This window comes from Triticum urartu, chromosome 5A (genome assembly GCF_056163025.1).
Source record: "Triticum urartu cultivar PI428250 chromosome 5A, HENAU_Tu73, whole genome shotgun sequence".
In the NCBI taxonomy this organism is placed as follows: Eukaryota; Viridiplantae; Streptophyta; class Magnoliopsida; order Poales; family Poaceae; genus Triticum; species Triticum urartu.
Window position 1 is genome coordinate 587,331,596 of NC_141877.1, and position 18,781 is coordinate 587,350,376.

Consider the following 18,781-nt stretch of genomic DNA (forward strand, 5'->3'; position numbering starts at 1 on the left):
TCTTAATAAGTTGGAAAAAAATCATTTTAATCCATCAATTGGGTAAAAGAATCCCTTGCATTTGGAAAACTAAAAATTGAAAAACAGAGTGAAAATGGTGGGCTTGCCTGCATAGTTCAAGGTTCCAAGCAATGTAAGATACGATCGACCAATAACTTGCAACCAGAGACACCTACGTTGGCCCCTTTGAAAAACATGTTAATGCACTGACACCATTTTGTCAGGAAGCCTTTTATGCGATACATTGTTGCAAGAATGACCATTTAAGTTTGTAGTGGGCTTTTTCAAAAATCCACTTTGAAGATAACTCCATCAAGTTTCTTCGACTGTAACTCGTGAATCGTTGCATGTAAGAGAACAACCCCCTCCAGGTGTGTCACCCTGGCATGAACGTCGTCTGCGGCAGTCTCTTCACTTTGTGTGCGATCACTGTAGCACGATTAGTTGTCACTTTGGTGAATGTTTTAAAACTTACATTTAGAAGACAAATTGGATGAAACTGCTGAATCTTAATAGTGTTTTCCTTCTTAGGAAGAAGAGTAATAATACCAAAATTTAACTAATACAAAACCAAATTCTCATTATATAATAAAGCAAACATAGATATAAAGTCACCTTTTATGACTGACCAGAACCGTTGATCGAACTCCGTCGGGAACCCATCTGGACCCGGGTCTTATTGTGTTCCATCCGTAAGATAGCATCTCACACTTCTTTGTCAGTAAGAGGGGCAGTTAGGATGGAATTCTCGTCTCTCAATAGTTGCCGGATGTCACCTTTGGCATCCTCATCAAGCTTGACATTATCAGAGACAGGTGAACCAAAAAGAAGCATATAAAAATTGGTAATATAGGTCTTCAGTTGTTCTTCACCAACAATAGTATCGCCATCCCGCTCGACGTGGAAAATTTTATTTTTGATATGTTTATCATTGGCGATGAGATGAACATATTTGGTGTTGTTGTCATTTGGCCTCCTGCTATAGATTCTACCAGAGGTCAATCGCAAGAATGGCACTGTGTTTTGAAGATATACAATACCGTCAGTGCACCTTCGCGCGAGAACGTGTGGAGGCAGATGAGAAATTATGGTAGACTAGTTATCAAAGACGGTTGAGCAAATCGAAACTGCAGCGTCGGCACAGCGTCGGCACAGCTCTTCATCAAAGACGGTTGAGCAAATCGAACATGCACGCACAGACATTCTCAATCGGGTCAACAACCCACCTAATCACGCGATCACTTTGAACTGTATAAATTGCCCGGTATTGACCCATAATCAGAGCAGAAGCAACATCTAGCAGTCACCTGCTACACACGAGAGAAAACCATCTCTCAACAGTACGTCCGCTAGTTCTAGCTATATGGCTTCCAACGCGAGCATGTTGGCCATGTTCATGGCGTGCGCGCTCCTCCTCGCCGGCAGCACGTGCCACGCCGCCCGCAACCTGGCCGACACTACGCCGGCGGCTGCCGCTCCGGCTGCTAGCGCCGTCCCTGGCCTGCCGGCCGTGCCCACGGACACGGTCACCCTGATGCCACCAATGCCGTCGGTCACCCTGCCCACCGTGCCGCAGGTGACGCTGCCACCCATGCCCTCCATCGTCGTGCCCAAGGCGGTCCTCCCGCCCATGCCCAAGGTCACCCTCCCCACCGTGCCGCAGGTGACGATGGCGCCGATGCCCGCCATTGTCGTGCCCAAGGTGACCCTGCCGCCGTTGCCCTTTGTCCCGAATGTGAATGTGCCTATGCCGTTCGCGGCACCACCCCCGTCAGCGTAGACGCGCCCACGCGGCGGTGCTCTCGCCCTGTCCACAATAGGGCGCCGTTCATCTGAGTGTGGCGTCAGGTCACTCCGTGGACACGACGTACATCTTCTTACATGCAAGCTCGGTGTTTTATATGCTATGTATCATAGTACCAGTAATTATTGCCTCTTTTTTTTACGTCTCAATAGTATGTGTATTGGTAGTGTTTGAATGTTGAGCGTTTTGTCCCATCGTATGTATTTATTGATCTTCTTAAATATACAAATTACTATTTGCAGGTAAGTTATACTTGTCTTGCATAACTAGTTAACGAGTGATGTTACATTGTCTCTTCCCTCCCAGTTACTCGGAAAATCATCTCTAATCCTGCAAAGAAAAAAAACATCTCTACAAAAAGGTGCAATTGCACCAAAAACTGCAATTACTAAAAACAGTCCAAATTGCATAAGAGAGTGTAGTTACACAAAATGTGTAGTTGCACAAATAGTAAAGTACAACAAAAAATTGAAACAAAACATAAAAGTACATTTTTTGCAAAAAATATAATTGAACCATACAACAGTGTAACTGCACCCAACAAAACGGAAATGCACAAAAAAAAGTTAATTGCACCCAAAAAGTGAAAATACGCAATTTATTTCCGCGCATGATAAACAAAAAGACGAATGAAAAATTAAATAAAGATAAGTTACTAAAACCCTTTTGAAAACAAATAAAAATAAACACAAACATTCTGGGGAAATGCATTTGTAGCCATTCTGTATACTTTGAAAATGAGAAGAACTAATGTGATCCCTGCGGCATGACACAAAGGCATCTCATGACCCACTAAGAGCCCGAAAAGCCTGGTAAAAGGCAACAAATTTGGAAGAAACAACACCTAGTTCTTTGTGTTTCTTCTCGATGCCATGGTTGCCCGTTGAGATGGAAGACCATTTTTTATATGTTAGCAAGGCTGACTCTACCTAATAAAGATAAAAAAAAGACCGTATTCAAAGAACTTCATGTACTTTGCTATGCAAAGTCAAGGTAATCAAGCGATATAAAACCAAGGTAATCAAATGCATACAAGCCCATGGAGGACGCTGTTACCCGCCAAAGAAAAGACACTGTAAGTTCAGGCATTGCAGCAAAGCTGGTAAAGAAATTTACAACAAAGATCCCGCTGCATTTGCATGGTTTTACTCCAGAAATGTCGCTGGACAGATTGATCACACAGGAACAGAAAAATAGAGGGTAAGCAACAGTTGCGACAGAGAAAACGGTGGCATGTCCTACACTCCCTACTCACTCGGCCCATACCTTTAGGCATGCGGCATCGCTCAGTTGCGACATTGTAGCAAGCACGTCCCAAAATAGTACTAATTCATGATATTATTCTTACAGACGAATGTGAGATTTGCAAAAATAGAAATAGGAAACGATACAGTTGCGTTGTGTTACTCCACGGTGTCACTGAACACAACATAATAACATACTTACTGTAAATCTTACTGTATTGTTTTGGGTCTTCTCCCTTTGCCAGCTGCGGTCTTCCATACAGTGTGACAGGATAACTATACTGCCGGCATTTGACCAAAAGGCCCAGACGCAGTCCACACAAAGTAACTATTCTGGATGCAAGCAACAAATTTATCTAATCCACTTCAGCGTCTAGTGAGGTTCTGGGCAGTTTATCACACATCAGCGCTGGATGAATGTCGCCACCAGGGCAACAACTGCGGCAGCGGCTTTGGGCCTTGACTTCTCGTCCTCGAACAGCACAGCCAAGATGACGGCAGCTTTCGAGGAAGAATTGAATACTGCCGGAATGTGCAGCGCACACCATGCGACGTTCCCACCTACTTGCTCAACCATCAGCAGAATCCTTGAATTAGAAGAATCAAGTTTCCAAATCAGAAAAGCAAAGTAGCACTTCATATAAAGAACGGGGAACAGGGCCAAACCATCGTTGTCTGCAAACCAACTGGTCACCCCAGCTAAAATAGACTACACCAACAAATCCGCAGCTGAAGCCTTTTGAATCAATCTGTAACTAACATCACAACAGACATACATAAAATCCAGAATAAAGGAAATACATAAAATCCTTTGTCGAAGGCATACATAAAATCCATAAAAGCCAATGCCTTCAAAAGAAAAGGCTCTTGATACCTAAACAACGTGGCAAACAAGAGGCTTAAAGCTTCAACATGTATGGAGTATTCGCTCAAGATGTTTAAACATATCCTACGATGGGAATAAGTTATGGCACTTGCACCACAAGTAATCGTTCATTACCCATAAATAGTTACCACCAAAGGCATTCATAAGAGACTGTCAATAGATCCTATTGATAAACTGTATCAATAGGTAAACTCTTAAATACAGAAATATACCTTCCACCCCTTCATAAAGAAATCAAGATTTGTCTTCTTTCTTGCTACAGAAACCATGAACCGGTTAACAGATTCCTTAAGTAGTTACTACAATGAGAGGGAAACTTGACATGGTTAGTGAAAATATAAAACCCACAATGGAGATGTGTCGGCATTAGTCATGTTATTGGATGGCAAAAGAAAATGAACCATTCAAAGGACTAAGGAGGACAGCAGACCACTAATTCCTTTGTAATTGCCTTCCCAGCAAGCACATCAAGTGTCTGTTCCTTGTCCCTCACTTCAGTCTGTTTCTTAATGTTTTGTATTCAGAAAATGGATAATTGATGCCCCATCTGCTTTCAGGCATCAAACAGAGGAAACCAAAGATGGTGGCCTGGAACTTAATTGACCTAAGGTTCAATAACAATCATATGTCCTAGAATTATGTTACCTAATAAATCACAAAGATAAGAAATAATTCTAAGAGCATAGGGGATTATTCAGGGTACGTAGCTGACAATATTGGTTTTCTATATATGAATTATGTTCGGAAAAGAACAAGAGTGGAATGCATACCCAAATTCTACAAGATGTCTACTTATGCAGATACAGCTGGAAAGAACATGCGAATAACTTCTACATTGTCTAAATATGCATTGTGGAAGCACCAACATATCAGTGCATCCATTTAACTTGATAGAAGCACCTTGCATAACACAATAAAACCGAGCTTACAAATACAATTCTCATAGCAGTACAAAAGGGCACATACAATCAACAAATTCTGACCAAAACCAGAGATTAGTGATCAGAAGGAAGTTGTTGAGCAAAATCTCAAAACTGGAGTTGTAGGGGAGGGAGGAAAGTGAGAGCATACATAAGCCAAGAAGAAGAATCAGGAATGAGAGAGATTAACATAAAACCAGTAAAGTGGGGCAGGGTGAAAAATAAATGAAGGTAACGGCAAGGAACAACAACAACAACAACAAAGCCTTTAGTCCCAAACAAATTGGGGTAGGCTAGAGGTGAAACCCATAAGATCTCGCGACCAACTCATGGCTCTGACACATGGATAGCAAGCTTCCACACACCCCTATCCATAACTAGTTCTTTGGTGATACTCCAATCCTTCAGGTCTCTCTTAACGGACTCCTCCCATGTCAAATTCGATCTACCCCGACCTCTCTTGACTTCTCCGCACGCTTTAGCCGTCCGCTATGCACTGGAGCTTCCGGAGGCCTAGGCTGAATATGCCCAAACCATCACAGACGATGTTGGACAAGCTTCTCTTCAATTGGTGCCACCCCAACTCTATCTCGTATATCATCATTCCGGACTCGATCCTTCCTTGTGTAGCCACACATCCATCTCAACATACGCATCTCCGCCACACCTAACTATTGAACATGTCGCCTTTTAGTCAGCTAACACTCAGCGCCATACAACATTGCGGGTCAAACCGCCGTCCTATAAAACTTGCCTTTAGCTTTTGTGGCACCCTCTTGTCAAAGAGAATGCCAGAACCTTGGCGCCACTTCATCCATCCGGCTTTGGTAACGGCAAGGAAAAGGAGGTGAAAATCGTGGGGGAGTTGAGGCACGCCGGTGTGGGCGGCACAAAGAAAGTTGAAAAACTGGTGGCAAATAGCAGGCAAAGCAGGTTCAATTACCAGCCTCATCAAGATGGCAGTTTCGCCGGCGCTTAGACATCGGATTTGCTAGCCCAGGAGGAACAGAATTGAAGGATACCACAAATTTATGGAGAATGGACGCCGAGGTGCGTCAAAGAAGCCCATGTGAATATGGGAATTTCTACCGCGTGACAAGATGACTTTTTCTTCTAGAATGAGAGCGAGTGGCACTCCTAGCATGCAATCTTCGACCGGTTGTACCGAGTACAAAGCCCGAAGACCAATTCCAACACGATCAACTCCAGGGCTCTTAAGTCAGTCTTCAAAGCGGCAACGTTCCAAGAGATGGTAGACCTCTAGCGCGACCACATTCACACTGTAAAAAGCCCTAGTCTAAAGTCTGACTGTGAAGGAAACCATTTTGAACACCAAGTCGTGCGCCACCTCCTCAGAGCTTCGTCGACAGTACCGGCAACCTCCCCTTCTAGCCCCACCTACCGTCATCTTGTTGGGAATCTTGTCTATTTAAATCACTCACCCGCACATTTCATATCCCGTTCATAGTCACCACATCCAGTCAGTTTGTCTCTGCTCCCACTTCAATACACTATAGTCACCACATATGTGTTCTACGATATCTTCATGGGACTCTCGCGGTCTCTTCTTCCCATTCATTGATCCCTTTCTGCTTACTATGTTTTCGTGGTTTTCTCATTGCATGGATCTTCATGAGACTCTCTCGCTGTCTCTTCTTCCCACGCTGAAATTCGTCACCCCTTTCCGCTTAATGTTTTTCTTGGTGGTTTCTCATTGTCTGGAAGATGAAGAAACGGACTACACTTTCTTGTTTGAGTGTAGAGGCTAAGTTGCGAGGTACGGCTATTTTGACAGTAGATGTGACTTGGCTTTGATGGCTACTCGAGGATTTTGTGTTTCAATCACTACACCTACTACTCTCTTATCAGATAGTATAAGTGCTATCAGTATCGTGTGCTGCCTTTTGAAGCATGAGCTCACCAAGCATATTGGTGTTGATGCTTCCTTTGTGTGCTCCAGTGTGCAAGATCAAATTATTGCTCTTTAGTATGTGCCTTCCGATGTTGACCGATTTATTAACGAAGGCCCGGACTAGAGCACTACACAACTTCTATCTCTCCAAACTCAGTGTTGTTGATCCACCATGAGCTTGAGGATTTGGGTACTTCGGTTTATAAGGGAAATTGGATCGAAAACCAAACAAAGCAGGCCAATTTACAAGGAAAAGTAGCACAAAAACCACACAAGCATCATAGCCTCATCTACAACACAGCACATGCGACAATTGCACTAAACACACTTCCCCAAATCCAATATTGCCGCTCCAATGATTTCACTCGCACGCGAGCCACACAGAAGAAATGCCCAACTGCCGACAACCAAACAAACCCACTCGGCACAATAGTTCTTCCACCTCACTCCACAACAACCACATCATGCCAACCCGAGTAGTAGATTCACGTGTAGACACCAGATCCACCCACTGCCACGGCTGACGCACATGCGTAGGGTGGTGGATGATGCCTCTCTCCTCCCAGAACCCTCTTATGTCTTCCCTCTTCCTTGCTTCCCCTATTGTCATCCCCTTGCCCCTCAGCTCTGGGTCCAACAAGGTGGCTGACAGCGAAGGCAATCCGCTCCCAACAGTTTTTTCACCCCTTCCCCCACACCCCCCGCGTACTCTCCGCTACCTGCTAGTCCAATTGGGCATCCTTTTCCTGTCTACAAGTTGTTTTGTGCGCTGCCTTGTTCCTACATCCCGTGCTCCCATGCAGGTTGTCGCCATAGCCGCTAGCTCAAGCACCACCAACGGTGGAGCAAGAGCACGGGCAGTCGGCACCGTCTCCGTCTTACGCAAGGACACAGAGTGCCCAAGAGCACGCCACTACCTGTCGCCAAGGCCAGGGACGCCCAACAAGGGAACGTGGAATGCGGAATCAAGTACGTGTCACACAACCCGCAAAGAAGGCAAGGACGACAAGCCAGATTAACGGGAAACGAGAGTATAAGGGAGGTACATGGAAGCGATGAAAACACTATCTGGACGGGACACCCGCCATCCTCTACCATTTCTTCGCTTGAACTTGCAAACAGGTGCCCTGAGCTTAGTTGCTCGCCCCAGTTTTCCCCTCATGGTATTTTGTAAGACCTGGCACTTTCCTTCCCCCTGGCGCCAAGGGAGGGTCCTTGGCCGATGCATGGTTGCCTGCAATCACTCCGTTTGCATTCACATTGTTTGCATTGACATTGCATGTACCGGTATTTCCATTCGTAGGGTGAAAATAATATTTCTCCTTATACATCGGGTCGAGGCATGCCCCAACTTGCCCTCCACGACCACCTTGGCCTCTACTACCCAGCCACATCTTCCACAAGTAGTGCTACCACGAGGTTGAGCAATGAACTCATCATCATAAAATCGCTAAACTGAAACTTCTTTGGATCATGAACCCCATCCATGCATTGTTCTATAACATTTTATCATAATTTGCGCAAAAATGCAACATCTTCTCATATAGCACGGGGAACAATTGGGCAGTTTACCTAGCTCAACATTCCCTAACAACCTCAAAGGGGGCTTCTCCAATTTGACCTTGACGTGCACTCAAACAAACTTTCATATTCAACGCCATTTAGCCCAAGCTCCACATCTAACACTTATCGTCTTCTCTTGTCTTGGAAGCCATTGCTTTAGCCACTACTCTGTAATGCAGCAAGTCCGATCGACCCATGATCCGAGCCCAAACACATGCGGAGTTATAAGGGTGACATATTCCAGTATACTCCTCAATTACCATAACATGGTGCCTAAAGAGCCAAGGAGCCCCATGCATGGTTGTGATTCCAATCCCCAAAACACTTAAACTCTGTTGTAAAAGTGTAATAATAAGTGGTATGAATTTGACGTCCTTTGCATTGCCTAAGCCACCTGCATGGCGATGTAAAAAGCAGGACGACTGAAGAGAGCCTTAACCTTAATCAGCACCGCCCAACGAGCCTCGCACGTGGGCTCTCTAATCAATATTGGTACTCAAGGAGGAGGAAGATCACCCGCTTTGGAAGCAAACATACATCGTCAAGTACTTCACGTATCGTGTGTTCTTCATGGGCTCCAGCTCATCCCGCACAACAAAGTGTTGTGGAAAGCGTGGGCATCCATCAAATGCAAGATCCACATGTGGCTCACTCCCCACAAACGTTTGTGGTCCATCGGCTGTCATCATTAGCATGGTCTTGTCAACCATGTCGCATGTCCCCTCTACTCTAGTGCCCCTGAGACTGCCAAACACATGTTCATCAGTTGCTCCTCAGCAGCAATCTAGCAATCGTTGCTCGCCTCTTTGGTGTCACTCTTGCCCTCACAACCAGGGTCCGACATTTCCCGTTCCGACTAGTGGATTGGTTGTCGAGCAACCACTCCATCTTTGGTGCGCCAGGATCTTAAGCTAGCATTGTTGCTCACAATCTAGACAATTTAGAAGGAACACAACGCTTGGGTCATCAACAATCGACAATCTATAGAGACAACGACACGATGATGAAGCTCGGCTTCGGATTGCGGTTGCAACAACGCGGTTGGCAGATATCTTGAGGTACCATTTATGGTCTACTTACCATCGTCATCGCCACTGTATGGACATCCACGTCGCCTACACCATCTGCTTGAGTGCCCCAAAGACTTCTCAACACATGTTCACCAGTTGTTCCTTCTCGACATCAATCTAGAATTGGTGTTCGCCTCTTCAGCATCACCAATGCCCCCAAGGGGCGGCGTTTCCCTTTCCAACTGGTGGATTAGCCGTCGGGCGACAATGCCACCTTCGGTGCACTACGAACTCGAGTCAGTAGTGTTGCTCGCATTCTAGACCATTTGGAAGGAACACAGTGCCAAAGTGTTCAACATGTTGGAGTAATATATTATAGTTGTGTACCCTTTGTATTTTTTCCATACAAGGGGCTTTCTGCATATTGCAACACACATGTACTTCTAGTCTATGTCCAACTGGGAATACAAGTTGCATATTCCTAACATGGTATTAAAGCCTAGGATTTCTTCCTCACACACAACTCGCGTTCCTTTTCAAATCGATCCCAAGTTTTTGATCAATTTTTCTCAGGCTAGTACGCTCATGTGCAACCACACCTCCCTGACCCGCGTCGGTGTCTATCCCGACGACTATCGTCATCGCTCCGCTGCCTCTAGATCAGGATCACCCGCTTCCTTGTCCGGGCCTCTCGCGCCCCAATAAATTCCCACATGTCGCCCCTCTCATCATGCCCTTCCGATCTCCGTACCTCCGCCTCCATCAGGCTCGCCCCTTGTGGCCACCTCCGTCGTGCTCGCACCGTAGGCTATCTAGCCTACATCTTCAGGAGGTCGCGCCTCATCGCCATGTATAGAAGGTCAACGCCTCGCCGCCATCTCCGGGAGGCCAGCGCCCTACCACTACAAGAGGCCACGCATTGTCGCAAACTCAAACTAGTTGGCGCCAACCGCAATCTTCGAGACGTCCTTTGTTGCAGGTCACGGTATCGGCTCCCTCTTGCTACGCGCAGGACCTCAATGACAGGTCACGGTATCGGCTCCCTCTTGCTACACGCAGGACCTCAATGACAAACTTCGCCACTAGACCTCAGACCCGGCAGCCCATCCTGCTGACTAGCTTTGCCCCTACCTCGTGTACCCTATTCGCTGCTCTTCCTTGCTCTTTTGCTCCCTTGTTTTGTAAGACGGACCTAGTTTTATAGAAGAGTAAAGGAACAAAAAACAGGTGTGTTGACTTCATTGGACATAGTTTCTCAAGCTTACCCTACACTAACCCCATCTCGCACATGTGTCGTCCATCGATGCTTGATGCTCCTCCACTTATGACGTTGCTCCCACCCGGTGCCTTCCGTAGGCTGTGGTGGTGGCTCCATAGTGTCGCCTCTCGTGACCTCTGTTGACGGTGATGGTCGCTCTACACAGACTCCCCTCGCGGCTTTCATCAGTAGTGTTGGTGCACATCACTCCATCGACTACATCGGACATGCGCCTTCCCTTCGCGCTTGGTGCTTGTCGTGCTACACCGCTTCCTCTAGCGGCTTACACAGGTGGTGGTGGACACTTCTCTTCCGGTGATTCGACGTCGGCCACTTCAGCGGTGTCCTTCACCACGCAGGAGATTGCACGACTTCGACACCTACCTACTGCTTCAGTTGAACCCCTGACTACGCTGGGGATTACGAGATTTCAGTGTCTGCTAGATGCTTCTTTTAGTTCTCCATCAATAGTTTTGTAGTTTATTCTTTCAATATTGATACCACTTTTTACGAAGTCAGTCAGCTAAATTTTCCATCAATCCTTGATAGTGTAGCATCTTTTCATATGACTCATGATTCTTCTAGTTTGTCCTCCATTCAAACCTCTAGATTCTCCTATTCATGTTCTTACTGCTGATGGTACTCCCCTCCCAATCGATCATCGAGACAATCTTAACACTTTTTCTTTTCATGCTCCTTTTGGTCAAGTTTCTTGACTTACCATGTAGCTCATTTCAAGTGATCAGATTGTCGACTCTAGTTGTAGTCAATCTCGACTTTGACTCTTGTTTGGATTAGGATCGTCACACGGGTGCTCTACTTGGTGCTTGCCCTCGGCATTGTAACTCCTAGGGCCTCCAGGAGCTTGACAGGCTTCACCTTCCCTCTGCCACCGCCATCAATCTCTTCACCCCTTTTACCTTGACTACTGGCTCTTTGTGGCATCATTGTCTCGGTCACTTGTGTGGCTCTCGTCCCTCAGACCTAGTTCGACATGGTCTTCTTGGATCTGTCTTTAGCATCGTGTTTTTAGACCATCAGGTTTGTCGGCTTGGTAAACAAGTTCAATTACTTTATCCTCATAGCGAGACGGTGTCTCAACGTCCTTTCGATCTTGTTACCTCTGATGTTTGGGGTCCAGCTCCCTTTGCCTCGAAAGGAGGCCATCACTACTATATTCTCCATAGATCATTTCTCTTGACACACAGTTCTTTTGGTGGCTTCTAGAAATAGCTGGAATAAGTTGCGCCCTACCTAGCTTATTCTAGAAACCCAACAAAATAAATTTGGTTGGGTTTTTATAGGCTTCTAAAAATAAATTTGGTTGGGTTTCTAGAATAAGTTGGGTAGGGGGCAGCTTATTCTGGAAGCCCAAAAAGGCAGCAAAAGCACTCGCCCTAAGAAGTTTGCCACCATGGTTCATACTCAGTTTTCCACTCATGCCCATGTCTTCCGTGCAGATTCTGCTCGTGAGTATATCTCTCATTTGCTGCGTGGATTCTTTGCTGAGTAGGGCACACTTGTTCAGTTCTCTTGTCCACGTGTTCAAATTATGGTGTTGATGAGCGCAAGCATCGTCACCTTCTTGAGGCGGTTCATGCGTTGATGATCACCGGCTCTCTTCCACGTTACTTATGGGTTGACGTTGCTCTACTTTCACCTATCTCATCAAGATTCAACCATCAGCGTGGTGTAATTTCTCTGAAGCGTCTTTTTGGTCATTCTCGTGATTATTCAGCACTTCGTTTGTTTCGTTACGTTTGCTATGTTCTTCTTGCCCCCCCTCCCCCACCCAACACACCAAACAGACTCCTCAATCTATTGAATGTGTGTTCTTAGGTTGAAGTGATGAGCACATCAGTGTTGGGATCAAATCGTTCGGCGGATGCGCATTTCTCGGATGTGACTTTTGATGAGTTTCATCCTTTCTATCCACGTCCATCCTCCTATTGAGGACATTTCTTTCCTTACTTTTCCTGATACACCTATCAATCATGGTTTGTCCTTGTCCACCCATCCCACCGTGTCTTCCATACTATTATAGTAAACCCCATGTCGTCGTCACCTACGGCTTCCCCACCTCATTCGTTACCTGAGGCTGCCTCACCTCGCTCGTCCCCTGAGGCTTCTCCAGCGATACACCTCCCCCCTCCCCTCTTCTTTACCACATTGGTGGTCCGCGTGTTGTAGATTCTTCTAATGCGCCATCTCCTTCGACTACCATGCCTCCTTCTGTTGGCAATGCACCGCCTCCAGCTCAACATATGGCTTTCGCGCTTGCCCACTTCCGCCTATTGACAGCTATGGTTATTCTGGCGCCACTCTTCTTGAGACGACTTCTTACCGTGAGGGTCTAAAATGCCTTTCTTAATTGAATAAAGTGATATACATACTAAACGGGAAAGCAAGGCATACAAGGACAAGCAAACTTACAGCATCCACGACGTCCTTACCGACCCTCCATGTTGTTTGAACAATTGTAGTGATATAAAATGAGTGCCAAAAAAGAGCAGCACACCACAGCAAGATAATTGGAATTTCCTCATCCTGAAAACAAGGCCACACAACACTAAAAATAGCAGGAGTAGGAAGGCATCCTTGGAAATAAAACAAGACAAACATGAGTTGAGGATGCAAGTGCATATCATGGATGGTACACATAACACATATATACAGTCGGAATTTCATGAAGGAGGCAGACATGGGACAAATTAAGTGGTGATACTACATCCCGAAACGAACAACACTGCTCTATGTGTGTGATGGGAAACTAGATACATATTCGAGTGTGCTGCCGGGTTGTTGAGTGTGAAGTGTTTCAGACTTTTAAGTGGGATGGGAATTAACATGAACATGAGCTATACATATTCTATCAGTTGCATAACATAAAAAACTGAAACTCGTCCAAGAAGAATTCCTTAATGTCTCTTGTTCATATAAGAACTAAACCCCTGACACATCAACCTGATCTGCTTAATGTGCAGAACACATTTGCAACACACATACACTTGATAATTTCCGGCTCACATGAGCACAACACACACACATGGGCTAGAGATGAACACATATCACCTACATCAGAAGAGAATTGCTAGTAATCATGTTATATACCTACTATATATCATTAGAACAACGGCAACTGGCTCAATGGCTCAGTTAGACATCCTAAACCCAGCAGAGCAACGTAACCAACCAGATTAGAGCAGTAGCAACCAGAGGACCAATGGCCCAGTATGGTTTGATCGGTGGTTTTTTTGGTGGAGATCTAGTCACTGGTTAGTATACCTATCTGACCGCTAGTTAGTTCTCAAAAAGAAAAAATTATGATAGCCAGTTTGAATTCTGAAAAAAAATGATGACTAGTTGGTTGTAGCCATCATACATTTTGCTGCTTTCTTTTCGCTTCCACTTTTTAGATATACTAGCAAAAGAGCCCCTGTGTTGCAACATGTAGTAAATAAATAAATACAATTCCAGTACTTTCAAGTGAAGCAGATCCTTATGCATAATAAAGTAAGGTTTGCGTTAAATCTTATTGGCAGTAAGGCACTGAATATATTAACCATGCACAAAACTTTTCACTTTTGACATTACAATATTGCCCCATGATGTGTAGAATGATTGGGATCTGGAAACTTCCACAGATCACATTTTTGGACTCTTAAGTAAATATGCTATTCACATGTGCATCCCCTGTGAAGATGCTATCAGTGTTACATTGAGAATTTTCTGGAGCATACACCCCAAATATGTTAACTTGTATCTTTTGTTTCCTGGTATTTTACATGGACATCAAAACAATCAAGTTTCTTCTCTTGGATTTAACCATAAGATATGTTCAAGGATAGCTATAAGTTTGTAGACCTACCCAGATCAGCCATAAAAAAAACCTTCCCGATCATGTGCCCAACTATAAGTGATAGCTTCCACATGTAGGATTTCAATAAAAGAACTAACATGCAAGCAACTGTGCAGTACTGTCTGGACAAAAAAAAAACTATTTTACTAAGGTGCAATAGCAAGTAGCAACTACTTACCGAGGACAATTTGTAGACAGATGTCCAATGCATCATGTCTACAATGCATGATAGGAATAGTGATCCAGTCGCTCCCACTTTCACTTGCCATCCTCGCTAATAGAATATGTTGAAAGAGCAATCATCCTATCATTGCGTAGAGTGCTTGGATCCATCTCTCCTTCCAAATCCTCCTGCATTATCACCGCAGAATATGATCAAACACTAAAGTTAATCAAGAGGATAGCAGAGCAACACGATTTGAATAGGCACACCAAACTTGTAAAACTAATATAAAACAATAACAATAAGATAATCATGCGGACATGCTCCTAAATCTTAAAGTTGCCTGTGACACCATATCATTCCATCGCCAATCAGGGGCACGAGAGTAACAGAAAACAGAGAGATGCAGTGTATTCAATTATTCATTATAGAAGCAAGCTCGAACTGGGCTTGTGGTCAGTGGCGCACCTGCACGTCAAAGACACTATGGGCATGGAGGTCAGAGTTGTGGATGTGGAGTAATTGTCGCCATGGCATGGCTCAAGTGGTTGAAGAGCCATTACAACAATATTAATAAGACCAGTATGGGGCCGTACAACTAAAGTCAGAAGAAAGTTTGCTTTTTGAATCTAATGATATGTTCATTTTTCTTGAAGGATATGGAATTTACGGCTACTTTCGACTAACATTTCATAACTTAAGAGGGCAAAGCATTAATGACCCTTTCGGAGGTGAAAAAAACAGGAAAATAGCTTCATATATTCCTAATTCACCTTCAGGATCAACAAAGTTTCAAGATGTTTTCTTGAAACAATCTCAACAAAATAAAATCCGTGAACAGCAATAAATCAAAAATCATCTCTATTCTCAAGCAAAAGTCTCTAATTTTTCTCTCCCAGGCAACCACCAAATAGATAGAAGATACCCACAAGAGAAAGAGTTTCCAATTCACCTCTCAAACACATAACTATTAGTATTATTCAATTATAATCTGCAGAGGGCCATATACATTTCAATTATACCAGCAGGAACATTATCATAGTTTGGCATTACAGCTACGGCATCAAATTACTTTAGAACATGGAAATCTCCGAAAAATCCAAGCAACTAGTATTATACGTAGAAGCAAACATCCTGAGGGACTCTAGTAACGGCAGTAATCTCTCGCCTCTCCCACATCAGACGACCATGACCAGAATCGCTCCCACGCAACGGCGGCAACACCAAAGCACTACGTCAACAAGCGCACTCGCAGTAGGAGGGGGGAGGGGGCAAACCTTACCGACTCGCTCTCGTGGAGCCGACGCTCTGCAGGCAGACCACATAGGTCTCCGCGCTGTCGCCGCCGCCATCCGCCATGGACACCCGGCGAGTCCATTTCCGTCGCAGCCGCGCGCCAAAGGATCACCGATGCGCCCCTGCTCGCTGGAATCCTAAATTCCCCGCCGGCAGATTGAGGCTGGGTAAGAGGCTGGGAGGGGGGGCGGGACTGCAGGAGAAGGGGCGCTCATCTCTCTCTCTCTCTCTCTCTCTCTCTCTCTCTGCTCGCTGGCCTGCCGCCACAGGAGGTTCTAGGTCGAAGGGGGAGCGAGGCTGCGGCGGGCAGAGAAGAGGACGGGTCGGGATCGGAGAAAAATGGATTGGGCTTTGGGGTCGGTTCGTTGGGCTTGGGTGATTCGGCCTGGCATCTCGGGTGACTCATGGCCGTCGTGTCTCCGGTTCTGGTCTAGTCTAGAAAAATTGGAACATTTTCTCAAAAAAAAGGAAAAATTTGGAACATAATCGGCTGAATGTTTACGTCCAAGAATTATTTTTTTGAAATACACAGAGAGCATTTTTCATATAGGGCAAGCATATTTTTAATACGTGATGAACCCTTTTTGAAAAAAACACTTCTAAAATATACAATGAGCGACACCTAGATGCCCAGGCACCTGACTAGATACCGTTGGATCATATCTTGATCTGCTGTTGTGATGATTGCATGCACACCTCTAATGGAAACAAAAAAACTTTCCATGCATTGTATGCTCACGTACATGCACTGATGAGATTCGGAAAAAACGATGCATGTTAATTGTTTACCTTCCAAACATTGCTTCATGCGTGATGATATGGAAAGGGTCAAATCTAGTAACTGGTGCATGCCATTAATTGTGTCTTTCTTGAGAGAGTAACAATTAATTAATTTTTCATACCCGTTGTCTTCTATGATAGCCACTGGTTAATAAATTAATGGAAAAAAGTAAGCACAGGTTTAGGTATGTCACGGTTGTCTCACAATATCATGAAATAATATATTCATCGGCGGTATGCACATCACAAAATAAAAAATAATTAAGATACATGCCCTTTTGTTTCATTAGGTATATATATAGTGGGTATTATTTTGTTTAGGTATTAAGATCACAAAGTAAAAAGTGAGCACGGGTTTAGGAATGTCAGGATCGTATTATTTTGCCATACCTAATACCTTAAAAAATTAGAGGGTATATACATACCCTTTTGTTTCATTTGCTATATACATACTCTTGGGTATCCTGGAATGCAGCTATGGTCAAAATGTTAGAAACATAAAGGATGTATGAATAACCAGAAATGTCATGGGTATACATGTACGCACCATCTTTTTTCTAGAAGTCAATGGGAGGTATGAGCAAAATATTTTTAATGAACGTATAATAGAGTGCACTGTTATAGAAAAATACTATGCGGTTTTAGTTTGGAAAGGTAAATTTTTAGGGAACCAACAGTAAATCATTGACGATTAATGATTGGATACATGCAAACAAAACATGGAAAGTCATTATATCGTAGATTGTACACATGCATGAACAAATATGACTTGCCATAACGGGTCTAGGTGCCCCAGATAATTTAGCTATATATATATATATATATATATATATATATATATATATATATATATATATATATATATATATATGTAGTGTTACTATTCATCACCCAGGGTGCAAAATACATTATTTTTCACCTGAGGTAATTTTACGATCACTTTATAAATAAATTACATTTGAAATACAAATAGTTACATTTCTATTGATTCACTACGTAAAATTTGATATAAAAAAATCTAGGTCATAAGATAAGAAAATTTGAAGTTTATGTATATTTTACACTATGTTTTTATGTTTGTAATTTTACATAACATAAAATATTTTTTATGGCGATTATATATTTTCTTACGGTCTTTTTTTACGTCAGAAATAAGACAAAACTTACGGAACTTAAAATTACAGTGCATTGGTGGTAAAATAGAGAAGGGTGAAGAATAACTATTCCTCACCCAGGGTAACAAATAGCGCGACCCTATATATATATATATATATATATATATATATATATATATATATATAGAGAGAGAGAGAGAGAGAGAGACACGATGAGCATGATAAGCGGTTTTATAGTAGTAAAAGACGAACCAGCGTTTTAAATACAAGACGAACATTTTTGTATATGGTAATATTTCTAAATACAGGATGAATTAACATTTTTAATACACAGTGAAAATTTGTTAACTTGTTAATACACAATTAAAATCGTTAGTACATGATCACATTATTAAAATACACGAATATTTTCTGAAACATGACAAACATTTTTAATACACAATAAACATATTTAAATATGCAATCAAAACTACTAAAATAGATAATGAACTATTTTTCTGAATGGATGATGAAAATTGTTTAATACATGATAAACATTCTTATATGCACTGTAAAGATTTTTAAACATGAAGTGAACATCTTTAACACACGGCCAATGTAACGCCCTCGATGCGGCTATATCTCTCACGTGTCGAAGCACGACTTAGAGGCATAACCGCATTGAGAGCAATGTTGTAAGTGATATAATCTTCACACAACCCATGTAATACATAAGGGAAAGAGATACATAGTTGGTTTACAATCGTCACTTCACCCAATTACATGAATAAAGCATTACATCAACCAGATACAATTAAGGTCCGACTACGGAACCAAAATAAAAGAAGAATACTCCAAATGCTACATAAATCCCCGATCGACCCCAACTGGGCTCCACTACTGATCAACTAGGACGGAACAACACAAAGGACAAGATCTTCATCGAGCTCCTCCTTAAGCTTGGTTGCGTCACCTGCTCGATAACATCGACA

The 18,781-nt window shown here is 43.5% G+C and overlaps 1 protein-coding gene and 1 long non-coding RNA gene across 4 annotated transcripts; one reads left to right on the forward strand and one right to left on the reverse strand.

Moving 5' to 3' along the window:
* Positions 1–1,291: 1,291 nt before the first annotated feature.
* On the forward strand, positions 1,292–2,050 carry LOC125553674 (uncharacterized). Its single transcript, XM_048717423.2, has one exon. The coding sequence runs from the start codon at positions 1,364–1,366 to the stop codon at positions 1,778–1,780; it is 417 nt and encodes a 138-aa protein (XP_048573380.2). The 5' UTR covers positions 1,292–1,363; the 3' UTR covers positions 1,781–2,050.
* An 866-nt stretch (positions 2,051–2,916) lies between these two features.
* Positions 2,917–16,112, reverse strand: LOC125510817 (uncharacterized). Of its 3 annotated transcripts, XR_015602771.1 has the most exons (4): positions 15,902–16,112; positions 14,635–14,807; positions 3,715–13,144; positions 2,917–3,635 (listed from the first exon to the last, which is right to left on the reverse strand). It is a non-coding gene; the product is annotated as an uncharacterized LOC125510817 (long non-coding RNA). The 3 variants fall into 3 exon arrangements; XR_015602772.1 differs by having other exon boundaries at positions 2,917–13,144; positions 15,897–16,112; XR_007284753.2 differs by having other exon boundaries at positions 2,917–13,144; positions 15,902–16,110.
* Positions 16,113–18,781: the final 2,669 nt, after the last annotated feature.